Source organism: Vicia villosa, linkage group LG2 (genome assembly GCF_029867415.1).
Source record: "Vicia villosa cultivar HV-30 ecotype Madison, WI linkage group LG2, Vvil1.0, whole genome shotgun sequence".
In the NCBI taxonomy this organism is placed as follows: domain Eukaryota; kingdom Viridiplantae; phylum Streptophyta; class Magnoliopsida; order Fabales; family Fabaceae; genus Vicia; species Vicia villosa.
In genome coordinates this window covers 55,100,273-55,117,853 of record NC_081181.1, presented here as the reverse complement: position 1 = coordinate 55,117,853, position 17,581 = coordinate 55,100,273, and the positions used below count along the sequence as shown (strand labels likewise).

The window sequence follows — 17,581 nt, the reverse complement described above, 5'->3', positions numbered from 1 at the left end:
ATTAGGCATGGCAAAATAATCAGAACCCGATCGCCTCCGCCTCAAAACTAGTAGGAAAAAACCAATTTAATTTGGGGAAGGGGCGGATGCAGAGAAAACCTCATTTTTCTATGGAGGCGGGGCGAGGGATGCTAGTAGCCACCCTCCCCCGACCCGCTCCCGCCTATTAAATTTAATTTATTACCCTTATTTTTGATAATTTTATTACTTATTAAACCTTATAAATCTGAAAATAACAAGTTTATTAAAATTAGTATTCATTTTATTGAAAATACAAAATAAATGAAAATGACCAAGTAATATAATTATTTTTAAAACGATTAAATATTTAGCTAAACTATCCATTTTTGTTGCTATGAAAAAACATGAATTTTTTTATTTAAAAAAATAATGTTTATTTGGGTGGGGGCGGGGTGGTGGGGGTAAATTATTACCCCCCATTGGGTTTGGGGACGGAGGCTGGGCTTTTATAGGGAAGCCGGGACATGGCTAGTAAAGCTTAAACTCGCCGCCGCCGCTTGGCCCCATTGCCATGCCTACAAATTATAAGTCATTTTACATTTTCAATGAATCATTTTTGGGATTTATGTGGTTGCAAGTATTGTCAAGATGGTCCAAGGTAGGGAAGTTTGTTGATGGAAAAGTTGTAAATTAACTGAGTATCTCCTTAGTTTTGTTGATGACAACACTTGATATCTAACAATATCTCAAGCCTCATTAAGAAGATTCAAAGTTCTTATGTGATGCTAAAGTCAAAGATATTAATGTCAAGTATTGAAGCTTCAGAGATGTGAAAGATAAGAAGTGTGAATCCTCGCCTGGTCGTGTCTATACGAGTGTGAATCCTCACCTGAAAAATGATTTTAAGGCCAAGTCAGCTGATTAGGAGAGTGTCCGATTGATTGAAAATATGTTTCCAACTAAATAGTTGATTAGACCTAATAACATATACTACTACAAAAACACATGTAACATTGGATGCGAAAATGAATTTAATCTCGGATAAGGAGCCGAGGCAACAAAGGGCGTCATGAAAAGCTACCACTTAAACCCCCGGTTATTAAATAGCAGAGGGGTAAAGTTATCTCACGTGGGTTTGATCCATAGCATCTGCATTTTTATTTTTTTCCAGAATTGAATGGCACGCTCAATATTAAGTCTCGGTGTTGTATATAACCGAGGTAATAGCTCAGTTTTATTATCTCTGTTTTAGATAAAAATTAAGGGGATATTTTTTTTTTAGTACTGTAGTATGCACCTGTATTACGGAACCATATTTTGCAGATTCCTGAAATAAAAACATTGTACATTTTTGCCAATTTCTCAATCTAAAACAGTGTACAACAAATGTTCATTGTTTATACAAAATAGAAACCCAAAATGTCACACACTTTATAATTTTACAACGAAACTAAAACAAATGATTAACCAACAAAAACAATAACCAAACTAGAAAGTTGTAGCCTGTCCAATAGGATTTGTCACTGGTCCTTAAGCACCTATAATTTGAACAATATTTAAAACCAATTAGGATACTCAACAATAACTTTAAATTTATAATACAAAGGAATAAAAAAGAGTAAAATGAATAATTATAAATTACTAAGCGATTTAAAACATTTACTTACTAGTTTTACCATACCCCCTCTTCATAACCACGACGAATAGCATGCACATCATCTAAATCATTTTCTTCAGATGATTGTCATACATGTGTTTCTAAACAAGGCGTCTCATAGTTCAAATCTAGATTTTCATCATTACTATCAGAAAGATGTTTTCTTTGAAGAACAATTGACCATCTAGTGTTAGCAGGATTAGTGACATAAAAAATTTGTTTTTGCTTGGATTTCCTTGATGAGTGGATCGTTATTATAAGTTTCCTATCGAAGATCAACTCGTGTGAATCCTAAATGCTCGGATTCTACACCAGTGTTACTGTCAATCCACTTGCACTTAAGTAAAGGCACTTTAAAATCAACATTGTCAATCTTCAAAATCTCCTTAATGACCCCAAAGTACACTCTAGATGCTAGTACATGATTGTTATCTTTGGAACTAAAAAAGTTCATGGATTCAGCCTCAACCATAACCCCTATATTTTTCATAGTGCTATGATCATCCTTATATTTTATATAGAATGAATATTTAGAAATGTCGTATGTACTCCAAGTAATTACATTAAACTTAGGCATATGTGACAATCATTTAATTGTACACTTTAATTAAACCCAGTTGCGAAAGTTTTGTTATGCTCTATCAACAACCATCTTTCGTTCATCTGGGGGAAATATTTTTCTTTTATAAGACTTTGTGAACGGTCAAGTAAGGTTGAACTTCACTAAGGTTATTCAATGTATACAAATGTGCTTAAAGAAATACTTCTCGTTCAAATGTATTAATATTTAAACCTTGAATACCTCTACCACCATAACATTCATCATGACGAGACTCAGGAATTTCTATAAAGTTCACTTCTGACAAATAGTTTGTACAAAACTCAATAGCTTCTTTTGCGAGGTACCTTTCAACAATCGAAGCTTTCGGACGGTGATGATTCTTTGAATTCCCATTAAATATCTTCATGTATCGCTCTACAGGATACATCCACCGTAAATAAAATTGACCATAAATTCTAATCTCCCTTACTTAATGAACAACTAAGTGAACCATAATGTCAAAGAACGATGAAGGGAAAAACATCTCTATTTGGCATAAGATAATTGTAGCTTCATGTTTCAAGTCGTATAAATTTCCAGGATCAATAACTTTACTACAGATAACATTGAAGAATAAGCACAATCTGGTTATAGTTACCCTTACATTTTTTTGGTAAAATGCCACAGATAGCCACTGGCAGCAGTTGTTGCATCAAGACATGACAATCATGAGATTTTAAGCCAACTAACTTAAAATCATTCATTGACAAAAGTTTCTTCACCTTTGATGAGTAACATTGGTGAACTTTGATACCCTAAAAACATTTGCAAAAACTTTATTTTTTTCTTTTTTAGCTTGAGTGTGACATGCTGGGGGAAAATAAGTTCTATTTCCTATTTCCTTTAAGGAGAATTCTTACCGGATACCCATTACAACCATATATTTGCGAGATTTCTTGGTATCTTTTGTCTTTCCTTGAGAAGTGTTCCAATCAAAATATTGCATACATTTTTCTCCACACGCATCATATTAAGACAATGTCTTACATCTAGACTAGACCATTATGGAAGATCAAAGAACGAAGACCTTATTTTCCAAATATTTTTCTCTACGGGCTTGTTTTTCTTTCTTTCTAAAGACAACATTAATGTGTTGTTGTCTTTTATATACTTCCTTCCTGGTTAAGGGCTTTGGAGCGATACCAAACTCATGCTCTCTATTAAAAGCCTGATGTAATCTAAGTATGGGTGATTAGGTCTTAGGAATTTTGATACCCAAGTTAAAATGCCTTTTTTTTCCTTTTTGAAATTGGTGGTTACATGTACCAAATTCACATATAGAACACACTTTATGTCCTTTGACACTGTACCAAAACAAATTACCATATCCAGGAAAGTCATTGATTATGCAAAAAATAACATGGCATGCAACTTAAAGTTATCACATGTATACACATCATTAACATCAACACCTTCCTCCCAAAAAAGTCTTAAATCTTCAATCAATGGCGTTAAATAAACATCTATGTCGTTCTCAGATTGTCTTGGACCCAAAATCATCATTGATAGCATCACATACTTGCGCTTCATGCAGAACTATGGAGATATCTTATAAATTACGAGAAGAACAAGCCATGACGTATGGTTATTACTCAAATTACTAAAAAGGTTCATTCCGCTGGTGGCAAGTACAAGCCTATGGTTCCTGGGTTCAAGGGAAAAATCTAGAAACAAGAAACTAATTTTTCTTCCATTGCGATGAATCAGCTACATGGCGAAATTTTCCATCACACACTTTTTCACCTGCATGCCATCTCACCTTTGAAGGAACGCCCTTGCTAGATAAACCATCATCGTCACCAACACCATTGTCCTTCTGCTTGTAGCGTGACTTCCTACACCTCAGACACTCATTCAAGTTTTCAAACTCTTTCCCTATATAAGATGTAGTTATTAGGACATGCATGTATTTTGACATAGTCCAAACCCATTAGACACAATATCTTCTTGGCCTAATAACTAAGATTCGGCAACGTGTTACCTACGAGAAGAATTTCTTTCAACAATTCAAGCAATTCAATGAAACTTTTATTCGTCAACCCACTTCTTGCCTTAAGATTAAATAGTCCTAACACAACTGAAATTCTTGTAAAACTTTGACATCCCGGAGACAAGGTATCTTCCATGTCTCTTTGCAATGTCTCTACCAGATTAGCTTTCTTGAAAGCATCTACTCCAATATCAAGATTCATGTCTTCTAGAGTATCATTCATAAATTCTTCATCTTCATCTTCAACTGTATGTGACAGAGGTCTCATTTTTGTCACTTCACCATGCCATACCTATTTCGTGTAATTTTGAATAATTTCATCACAACCTAAATGAATGAATATATCTTTCTTCATATTTTTTTTCGTATTAAAACATTTTCTAAAGGACACTAAAATACTCCTTTAGGAAGGTATTTTTCAGCGAAATCAAGAAATTGGATCAATCCATTCTTATACTCTTTACTTAATCTATTGACTTTCATTAAACTATGATCCATAATCACATAAAGCTTCTGAAAATAATAACAACAACGACGACGACAACAGCAAGAATAAAACAAGACAGTATAAAGGAGAACTTGTGCATACCGGAAATGTGATGGGAGAAGAATGGTGTTTGAGCTTCCTTCCTCCATGGAGAAGAATGATGTTCTTTCATTGGCGGGAGAAGAATGGTTTTCTTTTGCTAGGGCTTAAAAAGTGAATGATCTAGACTTAACATTAACTCTGAGCTAGTGAATAAAAAAGTTAGAGATATTTTATCTCGGTTTCGCTAAAAACCGAGGGAACGTATCCGACATAAAATCTATTAAATATTAAGGCGCCTATTTGGTTCCAAAAGGAGCCTTTTTGAATCTAAATAAAACAAAAAAATTGGAGGAGTTGGGAATCGAAGCTCAAAAGCTGAGCAACTATTTATTTTGTTTTTGATAAAAAACAGAGGGAAAAGATTGACTTTTTTAAATTAAAACATGACACTCCCAAGACCTATATCTTTAGTTTTTTATTGTTTGAGGTGAAATTTTCGTCGTAAAAAGTGTTATAAGTAGTAGTGATAAGAGATGATTTTTTCTTGATTGAGTATAAAATCAATTAAGACAATCTGTTAATGATTGGTAACAACTAAATATCAAAACCTTCCATTTGTGGCTTGAAAAAATGATTATGAGGGTCAATAACTGATTTGTCTAATCGATTATGGTATGATTTCGTCCATGAATTGTTTCCAAATATAAACTATAGTTTGGCATATAAATAGAGAGAATCAGTGTCACTTTTTCACATTTAAAAAATGAGTTTTGATCTCACTTTCATTCCTCTCATCATTTTCTCTTAATCTCTCATTTTCTCGCATATAATTTAGTCATAGTGCTTTAAGAGTATGCTTGAGTCTAAGTGAGGATATTTGTTCTGAGTGAGGGCTTAACTCTAATTTATCAAGAGTGGATTATCTCTTAAATACATACTTCTTCTATAAGAAGTTGTTTTGTTGTGATCTAAACAAGTAAAAGATTTTGTTTTGTTTTAGGGGATTGTCTTAGCATCTCAATTTTGTTCGTGATTTTTGCCAAGAAGAAAATATCTCTATTGGTTCATGAAGATCAACCATTAAAATTTGCACAACAGTTTTTAAGCTTAACCTGGTTAAAAGCTCTATCGGTTCAAGATTAGCCTATTTAAAATTTCAATTGGTTCCTGAGTTTAATGTGGTATAAAAGCTCAGTTGATTCGAGATTAACCTGTGTAAAATCTCAATTCGGTTGGTGGTCAACCCATGTAAAACCTCGGTTCAGTTCCGCAAAAAGCCAACTAAAAACTCCATCTTGATTTGAGATTAGACTGTGGAAAATCTTTGTTCAGTTTGGAGGATATACACTCTAAACTTTGTTCGTTGTTTGATTGTAAATTAGCTTTAAAATTTCATTTTCTTGTATAAGGAGGTTCACGAGCATATCATTTTAAAAGCTTTCAAGATTATTGGATACTCTCAAAAATAATTTTTGGGGACATGAGTAGGTCAATTTAGGCTGAACCTGTATAAACTTAGGTCAAATGTCCAACATCATTAATACTATTTTTCATATTATATCTTTAATTTTTTTTTTAATTCTTTAAATTCGTGTTTTCCCTATAATTATGAAGGATAATTTTATAAAATTCTTCCTAATACAATAATAATTATTTTTCTTATAATTCATGTATAAATGTAAAAAGATCTTATAGTAAAAACTGGAGGTAGTAATATTTTATCCTTTTTATGATGGAGGTTAGACTAACCTCTAAGGCTTAATCCAATAATGTGTTGGATATAGCTTTGAAGCTGTCAATAGCCATTATAAATGATCTTGACTATTGATGAGAATCAAACTATTAAAGTTTTAATATTTCATTTGTTGAAGCTTCAATAACTTGTACCAATTTACTAACATGGTGAATTTGAGTAAGATAGTTTATTCAAATACTTATTCCTTAAATTATTTTTCACAAATAATCATAACATTCACCGCATAACAAACAACACAAATACTTATACTTAATTAATAAATAAATAATGCTTCATCGACTTAATAAAAAAACCAAACAAAAATTGATGATGATTGCTTTGGTTGGTAAGAAGTTAGATCATAAGTTCGATTTCTATTATCAAAAGAATTCAAGATGCCACCCCTTAGTCATATTTGACACCCCTTCGAATTTATTAGTGAACAAATTGTTATAATTTTTCTCAAATTTTATATCATTTTTATAAATTCACGTTTCCAAATTGCAAATTTTAAAATTTTTGGACAATATCATAAATTTGAATAGGATAACAGAAATTCTTTGAAAATAGTAAGTAGAACGCCGGAGATTTCGCCTTCATACCAGAAATTGTTTGAAAAAATTTAGTGGAATACTAGAAATTTTAGAATTTCTCAAAAATTTCAGAATTTTTGGGAGAATTTCACGGAAATTGCAAAAAATATGGTAAATTTTACCGAAAACATTTTGCGCTTAAACATCTTCTCACGAATCAACTTAACCTTCTCGGTAATCTCTCGAACAATCTCAGGTCCAAGTACTACACTCTCACCAGATTCATGCCAACACAACGGAGTTCTACATCTTCGACCGTACAATGCTTCTAAAGGAGCCATCTCAATACTAGAATGGTAACTATTGTTGTAAGTGAACTCGATCAATGGAAGATAAGTATCCCACGTACCTCCCTGCTCAAGAACACAAGCTCTCAACAAATCCTCCAATGACTGAATCGTCCTCTGCGTCTGACCATTTATCTGAGGATGATACGCCGAACTCAACCTCAACTTAGAACCCAGTGCCTCTTGCAAACTTTTCCAAAAATCTGAAGTGAACCTCGGATCTCTATCCGAAACAATACACAAAGGAACACCATGCAGTTTAACAATCACACGGATATAAATCTCCGCCAACTTAGAAACTGGATATGTGATGTTAATAGGTACAAAATGAGCCGACTTCGTAAGCCTATCAACGATCACCCAAATCGAATCATGACCTCTCACGGTATTCGGTAAACCCGTCACAAAATCCATAGAAATGCTATCCCATTTCCATTCCGTAACTTCTAACGGTTGCATTTATCCGGCAGGCTTCTGATGCTCAACTTTCGATTTCTGACAAGTCAAACATGCATACACAAACTGAGCTATGTCACGTTTGTTCCGGGTCACTAAAACAAACTCTTCAAATCTTGGTACATCTTTGTAGCTCCTAGATGAATACTCAAATTACTCCTGTGACCTTCTTCAAGAATTGATCTCTTCAAATCCACATCATCAGGAATACAAATCCGATTACGGAATGTTAACACACCGTGTGCATCCAACTTAAAATCACTACTCTCAGCTTGATCGTTTCCAACCATAGAATCTACAAATTTTACATCCAACTTCTGAGCTTCTCTGATACTATCCAGAAAATCATTGTTAACCTTCAACATACCCAATCTAACACTCTTAGGTGTCACTTCACATACCAAACTCATATCTCTGAATTGCTCAATCAGTTCCAATTCCTTAACCATCATCGCCGACATATGCAAAGTCTTTCGGCTTAAGGCATCGACGACAACATTAGCTTTTCCTGGGTGATAATTCAAACCAAAATCATAGTCTTTCAACAACTCCAACCATCTTCGTTGCCTCATATTCAATTCCTTCTGATCAAACAAATATTTCAAACTCTAATGATCACTAAATACTTCAAATCTAGAACCATAAAGAAAATGCCTCCAAATCATCCATACAAACACAATAACAACAAGTTCTAAGTTATGCGTAGGATAGTTCTTCTCATGAACTCTCAACTGTCTCGACGCATAAGCAGCAACCTTATCATTTTTCATGAGCACACCTCCCAAACCCATCTTAGAAGCATCACAATAAACCACAAACGATTATTTCGGATTAGGCAATATCAAAATCGGTGTCAACGTCAACCTCTTCTTCAACTCGGTAAAACTTTCTTCCCATTGAAGATCCCACACAAAATCCTTACCGTTGCACGTCAACTTAATCAACGGAAGTGCCAACTTAGAGAATCCTTCAATGAACCTTTTATAATAACTGGCTAATCCCAAGAAACTTCAAATCTCTGTAGCCGACTTAGGAGTTTCCCATCTCAACACGACATCTACTTTAGACGGATCCACAACAATGCCATCACAAGAAAATGACATGACCAAGAAAAATAGCTTCTTTCAACCAAAACTCACACTTGGACAACTTCGCATACAACTTCTTCTCTTTCAAGACTTGCAATACCAACTTCAAATGCTCTGCATGATCTGATTCTGATTTAGAGTAAATCAAAATATCATCAATGAACACCACCACAAAACGATGCAGATACTCATGAAAAATACAATTCATGTATTCCATAAATACTCTTGGTGCATTAGTAACACCGAAGGGCATCACAGAATACTCATATTGTCCATAACGTTTCCTGAAAGCCGTCTTCTGCATATCCTCATATTTCACTTTAATCTAATGGTAACGCGACCATAAATCAATCTTGCTAAACACACGAGCACCAACCAATTGATCCATCAAGTCATCAATTCTTGGAAGTGGATACTTGTTCTTGATTGTCACCTTATTTAATTGCCTGTAATCAGTACAAAGTCTCATACTTCCATCTTTCTTCTTGACTAACAACAATGGAGCTCCCCATGGCGACACACTAGGTCTCACAAACTTCTTCTCAAGCAATTCCTCCAATTGCTTCTTCAATTCCGACAACACTGATGCGAACATCTTGTACTGTGCCATAGACACGGGTCTAGTACCAGGTACAAGATCAATAGAGAACTCAACTTCTCTCTCAGGCGGTACATCAGGAATTTCATCAAGGAAAACTTCAAGAAATTCACACACCACCTTCAACTCATTTATAATAGCTTGATTCTCAACCGACATCGATGCAACCAAAGAAAAGACTTGCACTTTTTCATTCATCAACATGCGCAATTTTCTAGCTGACAACAACTTAACACCTTCTTCTTTAGGAGTAGAAAACCTCACCGACTTTTCAAAACAATTAATATGGACATGGTTATGCTCTAACCAATTCATACCCAAGATCACATCTAAACCTCTTAACGGTAAGAAAACAAAATCAACAACAAAGTCTCTGTCAAAAATCGACACGGGACAGTTTAAACACATAAGAGAAATAGTCACCGATCCCTTAGCCGGAGTATCGACAACCATCTCTCCGTTCATAGCAGACAACACAAGACCCAATATTTCAACACAATCAACAGAGATAAAGCAATGTGTAACACCAGTATCAATAATAGTAATCAAAGGAATGCTATTAATGAAACATGTACCTCTGATGAGTGCATCCTCACTAGTGGTCTGAGTTCCCGACAAGACAAACACCTTCCCACTAGCTTGCTCCTTTTTGGGTTTCTGAAACTTGCTTCCAATATGTCCCTCTTCACCACAGTTGAAGCAAACCATATCCTTATGCTTGCATTTAGGCACTTCATGTCCAATCTTACCACAACGGAAACACCTCTTAGTACCAACAGTACACACAGTGCTCTTGTGACCAACTTTGCCACACTTGAAGCATACATTACCAGCAGGAGCATCTCCCCTACTAGTCTTCTTCCCCTCATAAGCTTTCTGCTTCCCCTTGCCAAATGGAGCATCATAAGGCTTGCCACGACCTTGTTGACTCTTTCCCCTCTTCTCACTAATAACTCGATAATCAACATTGTTGTCTTCCTTATAAATCCAGCAACTATCAACTAAATCAGCAAAGACACGAATCTTCTGGTAGCTAATCGCCTTCTTGATTTCTGGGCGCAATCCATTCTTAAACTTGATACACTTAGAAAATTCACCATCTGGTCCATCATAATGTTGGTAAAACTTAGCCAACTCTCCAAACTTAGCAGCATACTCAACAACCGACTTATTCCCTTGTCTCAACTCAAGGAATTCGATTTCCTTCTTGCCACGGACGTCCTCACGAAAGTACTTCCTCAAGAACTCCCTACGGAACACAACCCAAGTGACCTCCTCACCTAAAACCTCCAATCTATGACGAGTCTCTAGCCACTAGTCATCAGCCTCGACTGCTAGCATATGAGTCCCATACCAAACCTTCTGATCTAGAGTACAATCTATCACACGGAAGATTCTCTCAATCTCCTTTAGCCATGTCAATGCGCCATCAAAATCATGAGTTCCCTTGAAAACAGGTGGATTCTCCCTTTGGAAAGTAGCCAAATTGCGAGAAGCGGAATTCTCACCAACATTCGGCTGATGTTCCAAAGCTTGAGCCATTGCTTCCAAAGCAGCAGCAATCGCAGCATCATTCCTTCCAGCCATCTCAACTCCTCACAATAACACAAAAGCAATAAGCACAAATAACAATACACGATTGCTAGACCACACTACGACACGACACTTGGCCGGACGGACTGGCCGGCTCTGATACCACTATTATAACACCCTAAATCTACCCCGCCACATAATAGGAAAATCATAGTGCAAAATCTCAAAAACAACACATTTGAGGCGTCACATTTATCAACTTAAACAAACCACAAATCATGCTCATAAATCATGGATACATAACACTTATGTCGGAGGGAAAACTCATACATCATTAGTCATTCAAATACAAACAAATTTATAACATCGCAGCAGAATTCAAAGAACATCATCAATTCAAATCATAACATCTTTGCTAACATAGCAACATTATCCAACATGTCTCAAAATAAAGAGAACTACAACAAAATCCAGCAAAGCATAACGACATAATCAAAACAAATAAACGTTCCCCTGAGTGCTATGTATCAGAGCATAGACACACCGACTCGAGCTAATAGGTAAACGGCTACTCCATGTCATTACCTGCACGTTACCAATAGAGGGTAACAGTCAAACAGAAGGGGTGAGATATCATTCATTATAAAGAAACGTATGATAATATTTAAAGTATGGTAAAGATCATACATATATCACCACTTCTCATCACATAACATCATACGATAGCTATCATCACTAAACAACTTACAAAACGACAATAATGTCAATAATCAATTGTGACAACATATCCAATTCACAAGTATAAGTTCAATACATCACAATAACATCTCATCATCACGTCACAACAACCACACATTCAAAGCAAATTCAAATGCAATATAAATGTGACTCGACTTATGCAAATTCATGCAGTACCATTTGGAGTATAACTCCCATCGTCTCAAAAATAGCCACTTGGGCACATCATCGCTTTTGCCATTATGGCCCTGTCGCTTTTGCCATTAAGGCCTCGTCTCTTTATGCGATGGATGTGACTCGATGAATGTGACATCCAAACAAAAAACATATACAACACATCTCATCATCAACCAAACATCATCAATTAAATGTCGATATCCAACGACAACAACAAAATCATCACCAATCATGGTAATACATCACTTTGCAATCACGTCATTATGTTGCATCATCATACAATAATACTCCACTTCACAACAACAATCACAATACCGAACGATATAATTCAAGAAAAGTTTCAAAGATTTCAAAGATTTTCAAATCATATTCATTATAAAGGCATTAATTAGAGGTGGCGCTTAAAAAGGAGTTACAGATCAAAAGATACATCATTTCAAAGTTTAAGCAAGTTTTGCACAGCAGGGTCCGCTTAGCGACCCTCCATTGCGCTTGATGAAGTTCAATTTTCCACAAGCCAGCTTGAAGCAGGCTTGTACAGACTAAAAACAGTAACTTTCAGTTTCGCAGCTGCGCTTAGCAGACCAGCTCTGCTTAGCAGGCTTGCGCATTTTCAAATTCCCACTCAGCATCCGCTTAGCGGACGCGCGATTATGCAAAAAAATCATCTCTGTGAAAGACCTGCGCAATCACTCATCCACTACCCAAAACTCATCCCAATCAACAATTAAACACATATAAGCACAACATCTAACATCATTCATCATCAATAAAAACATGTTTTCAACCAAAATTTCATGCAATATCATCATAAAACCCTAATATTCTACAACATTTAATCCATGGTTCCTACATATAATCCAACCCACCCTAAACATCATCATACATCATTTAGCATGAAAAAACCCCACCCTTAACTTAGGTTTTGGATTGAAGACAACTCTAGCTTCAATCTTGGATTCTCCTCTTCTCTTTACTCTTCTCTTCTTTCTCTTCTTTCCCCAAATGAGATTCTCACTTCTATTTCTCTAAAACCCTTGTTTTGTTAAATCCTTACTATCTTTCTCATAATGCTAATGGGCCAATAACTCATAACTCATAACTCATACCGACTTAGGCTGACTTAGGCCCAATAACTCATAACTCATAACTCAATTACTAATACCGACTTAGGCCCAATAACTCATAACACTTACTAACTTATGCTATTTACTAATAATACTCAATAAATAACACAAAATCACTTAAACACATATTAAACACATAGTTCATAATCAGTTGATTGCCCTTTTATTCAAAATCAGATTGAACAAGAACACCATACTTTTCCTAGCCTCTGCTTGGGTTTGAGATATTTCTTCTCTATTGAGAAGCTAGTTTCTTTCCTTTTCTTGGTTTTGGCTCGGCTTTACGTATTACGAATTAGAATGGCTAGCCCTAATGGTATAGAGGGTTTGTCAATACATGATGATGGTGAGGAAGATGGTTTCTGTTTCGATGTGGAAAACGAAGGAGAGAAGGCAATCGATTTGCGGTGGTGGCTTGTGGGAAGATTTTTTTGCGATAGGCCTGTTCATGTGAAATCTATGAAGACAAGAATAGCAGATCTATGGAGGCCTATGAAGGGAGTTACAATCAAAGAAGCAAAGGAGGGATTATTTCTGTTTCACTTTTCTCACAATCTAGATATTGAAGCTGCATTGAAAGGGGGCCCTTGGACATTTGATAGTCATCTACTGATTATGGAGAGAGTTCAAATGGGGGTTCAAATAAAAAATATACAACTTAATCAGGTGGAGTTATAGGTTCAAGTTCATCATCTTCCGGCAGGTCTGATGCTAGAGAAAGTCGAAAAGGCTATGGGAAATTTCATTGGAGTGTTTTTGGAGTATGATAAAAACAACAATACTAGTTTTTGGAGAGAATATATGCGAGTGCGGATAGATGTGCGACAACCTTTGAAGAAGCAAACAAAGGTTAAAAAAAGGAGGAGAATGGTGTATCGTTAAGTTCAAATATGAAAAGCTTAGTCTTTTTTGTTTCGTGTGTGGACTTCTCGGGCATTCTAAACAGAGATGCGAGTTTAGATTTGCAATGGAGCAAGATGATGGAACTCGTGGTTGGTCAAATGAATTACGAGTGGAGAATCAAAGGTATGGCGGAGGCTCATCAAAATGGCTGAAAGAAGAAAACAACAGAGATACTATAAAGGAAGGAGATAATAGCAGACCATCGGCGCGTGCATCTCACGGCCACGTAGCTAGTGATTCTGGTACTGAAGGAGATAGGGTCCCACATGCATCAAGAGACCATGTTTTGCGCCCTACAGTTATGAATAATAATGACGAAATTGATTTTTCTACACAAAATAATTTTGTGCTATTTGGTAGTAATAGTAATTGGTGACTCAGCCAACAAGAAACGTGCAAATCAATACCATGGGTGGTGTGGACCTCCGATTTTTTTTTAATACCGGGCCATACCTCTGATCTGTAGAGATACGTGAACTGACTCTTTTTTGTCGCTTAATGCTTTCGCATTTTTTTGAAAATATCACAGAGTCGCCACCGACCTTTTATTTTATCCAATTAAGGAAAGGTTTATAAAAGAAACAGAAAAAAGACCTTTAAGAAATTCTGGGTAAGGGGGTAGGTTATACAAAGGGAAGGTGTTAGCACCCTTTGTATCCATGGTTATCCATGGGCTCTTAAGTTTGCTTAGCTCACTTGTTTTTCGATCACTTTTCAATTGCTCTGAAATTGCTCATATGTGGTTTCAAATACCTTTGTAAATTGAATTTTGTAATGATCCGTGTGTGGATGTATACAAAATGCTTGTTTATCTTTCGAAAGATGTTTTGAAAAGAACGTTAACTTTGTAATAACCCGTGTTTGGATGTATACAAAGTATTGTCTTTTTTGAAAGTTTTGAAAAATCAACAGTGTATGAGAATTTTGTTTGTTTTGATTTGAGCAAGCAAACTAGGAGGTCTACCCTGAGTTGTAAGGTCTTTATCCTATTTCCTTTAAAAATCTATCCTTTCACCGGATATAAAAGCAAGGTTCGATTTTGTACTCAAAACAGTGGAATTTGACTTTGATTTTGAAAGATTGTAAAAGGGATTACCTGAAGAGGTGCAAGTGTGATTGTGATTGGATTCAGATATTTATCTTTGAAGTTGGTGATCTAACGGTTCAATTTTATCTTTGACATACACGCAGTTTATATGTGCTGGAAATTAAAATGCGGAAATGTAAAGTGCGGAAAGTAAATCTACGCTATTACATCGATTTTGCAGGAAATGTAAACTAGCCTATTTACATGAATTTGACATCCTATACATTTATCTAGGAATTTAAATTGCAAGAAAATAAAAGGCATGTTTTTTTGGATTTTTATGATTGATTTTAATTATAATTAATGCATGATTAATTAAATTAAAATGAAGAAAAAAGATGAAAATAGATTTAAACCTAGAAATTAAGTTCAAAATATGTACAAAATATTTGTTAATTAATTTTAAAACAAAACTAATTTTTTTGGAATTTTTGAAATTGATTTGAAATTGATTTAAGTTAATTAAAACATAATTATACAAATAATTATACAAATAATTAAAACTTAAAAAGAAAATTATTCAAAATATGTACAAAATTAGTTTATAATATATAAACAATATTTAACATGAAGAACAATTTTTTTATGATTTTTTTGATTGGTTAGAATAATTAAAAAGCAAATATATAAATATATACTAATTAATTATGCAAAATATTGAAATTTTGAAGAAAAATAAAATATTTTTATTTCAGAAAATAGTATATTATTTTAGAAGTCTAAAAATATTTTTTGTGTATTTTTTGGATTTTTAAAACTATTTTTAATTAATTTAACAAAGAAATTAAAATAAAAATAGAAAATAAAATAGAAATAAAGGATACTGATCCTGTGTGGTTGTTTGTGAGGGAGCATGGTGTGCATGCGTGATCTGGATCATTGGATGATTCATTAAATGAGATCAGGTGGTCCAGATGGTGAGGGAACATCACTTATGACACGCCTGCAAGACACTGAAACCAAGGGTTATATTCAAAAAAAGCGCGCGCGTCAGAACCAATAGGGGGGGGACACGTCTTCGTCTTCAACCTTCAGACAAGACTTTTAATAGCGCTTTCTTACCAAAAGCGCTGTAATTGGTTACTTACTAAACCTGCAAAATAGCGAATAGGGTCAAACGCACACATACATTTAGCGCGATGGTACCATTCAATTCGTTTTGTCCATACGAATCTAATGGTGCTATTTAGAACTTCTAATTTTGCCTAATTTGGAAAGCCCTAAATTTGAAGCTATGAACCCTAAAATGGTAGTTTCATTTATACGTGTCCAAACTTCAATTAAGTTTCCAGAAATGATCTACACCTCAAACCAAACTCAATAGTATGTCTACATCTTGTTAAACATGTGTGAATAACCAGATACGAATTGATTTTAGTTTGAACAAATTTTGACCTGTGTAGCTCGATTCAGTGAGCTTCAAGGCTTGTAATTGATTGAGATAGTTTCAGTGATGTTTAGGGAAGGTGTATGAATGCTTAGTTTGTATTGAAATGGACTGAAATTACAAATTCGAATTTGAGTTTTTCTTTGAATTTTTTGAAGTGATTACAAGTGTTATATGCTATGCTATGCTTCTGAATTCCTGTCCTCTTCTTTGCTGAACTAAGATAGCTTATTTATAAGCTATGTGTGCTTAGAAATGAAGCTAAGATGTGTCTTAGTTGCCTTTGTTGAAACTTTGCATTTTTTAATATAAAAAAGCTTGAATTCTTGACCAAGTCATCTTGCCTTCAATGCACCTGCCTTGCCCTTCAATTCTCTGCAGAAAGATGAAGATTCTTTGAGGTGAGTCATGCTTGATTTGTAAGCTAACCTTTATCCATGCATTTTCCTTTTAATTTTAATCTTAAAGTAAGATAAAATCATGCAAAAATGGATAAAAAAAGGTATGGGCTTAGTCTTGGTCGTGGGAGGCCCATAGTAACATGGAAATGATGTTTGAATGCTGAAAACTTGGCCCCATTTGGAAAAAATACATTTTTGAGCAATGTTGATTTCATGCATTTTACCAAAATTTAGCCAACTTCAACAAGGTGTAAATCCCTCAATTTTTGTCATATGAAGGAGATCTCGCACTTTTTGGAAACCTCAAAGAGTCCTCTAACCAATGTCTTTGGTCTCATGTCAAAATGATTTTTGAAGCTCCTTGTGTGTCCTTTTGAAAAAAGTGTCTTTTTGTTGACTTTGAAAATGACCTGTAATGTCTTTGGTCATATTTTTCAAATGGTGAATCCAATGATCATGGGATCAATGGCATTTGAAAGATAATTGAATTTCCTTCAAAACCAGCTTTGGTTTGAATTTTTTGGATGAAGGATGAGAGAGTTATGATCAGTCAAAGTTGAGTTGACTTTTCAGGCAAAAACCCTAATTTTGAATCTTAGGGTTTTGTTGATTTTTGATCTTTCCTTGATGAATTATGATCATCCAATGATCAAATGATGAATCCTTTGACAAAATATGGACTTTGACAAAAAATTTCATTTTTGACTGTCTGTTGACTTTTTTGGTCAAACGG

The 17,581-nt window shown here is 34.9% G+C and overlaps 1 protein-coding gene across 1 annotated transcript; it reads right to left on the bottom strand.

The window, feature by feature from the left end:
• Nucleotides 1–4,599: 4,599 nt before the first annotated feature.
• Nucleotides 4,600–11,082, bottom strand: LOC131649085 (uncharacterized). The gene is made up of 4 exons (XM_058918830.1): nucleotides 10,850–11,082; nucleotides 10,092–10,744; nucleotides 8,211–8,317; nucleotides 4,600–4,722 (listed from the first exon to the last, which is right to left on the bottom strand). Exons 1-4 carry the CDS (start codon nucleotides 11,080–11,082, stop codon nucleotides 4,600–4,602), a joined length of 1,116 nt encoding a protein of 371 aa, XP_058774813.1.
• Nucleotides 11,083–17,581: the final 6,499 nt, after the last annotated feature.

Excerpts from the sequence above, each read along its gene's own strand:
- LOC131649085 (XM_058918830.1), bottom strand. The coding sequence starts at position 11,082 with ATGGCTGGAAGGAATGATGCTGCGATTGCTGCTGCTTTGGAAGCAATG. Across the intron at positions 8,318-10,091 it reads GTCGGGAACTCAGACCACTA|GAAAAGCTAATGTTGTCGTC; the intron begins GTGAGGATGCAC and ends ATTATCACCCAG. Across the intron at positions 4,723-8,210 it reads AATTCAGAGATATGAGTTTG|AAGCTTTATGTGATTATGGA; the intron begins GTATGTGAAGTG and ends TATTATTTTCAG.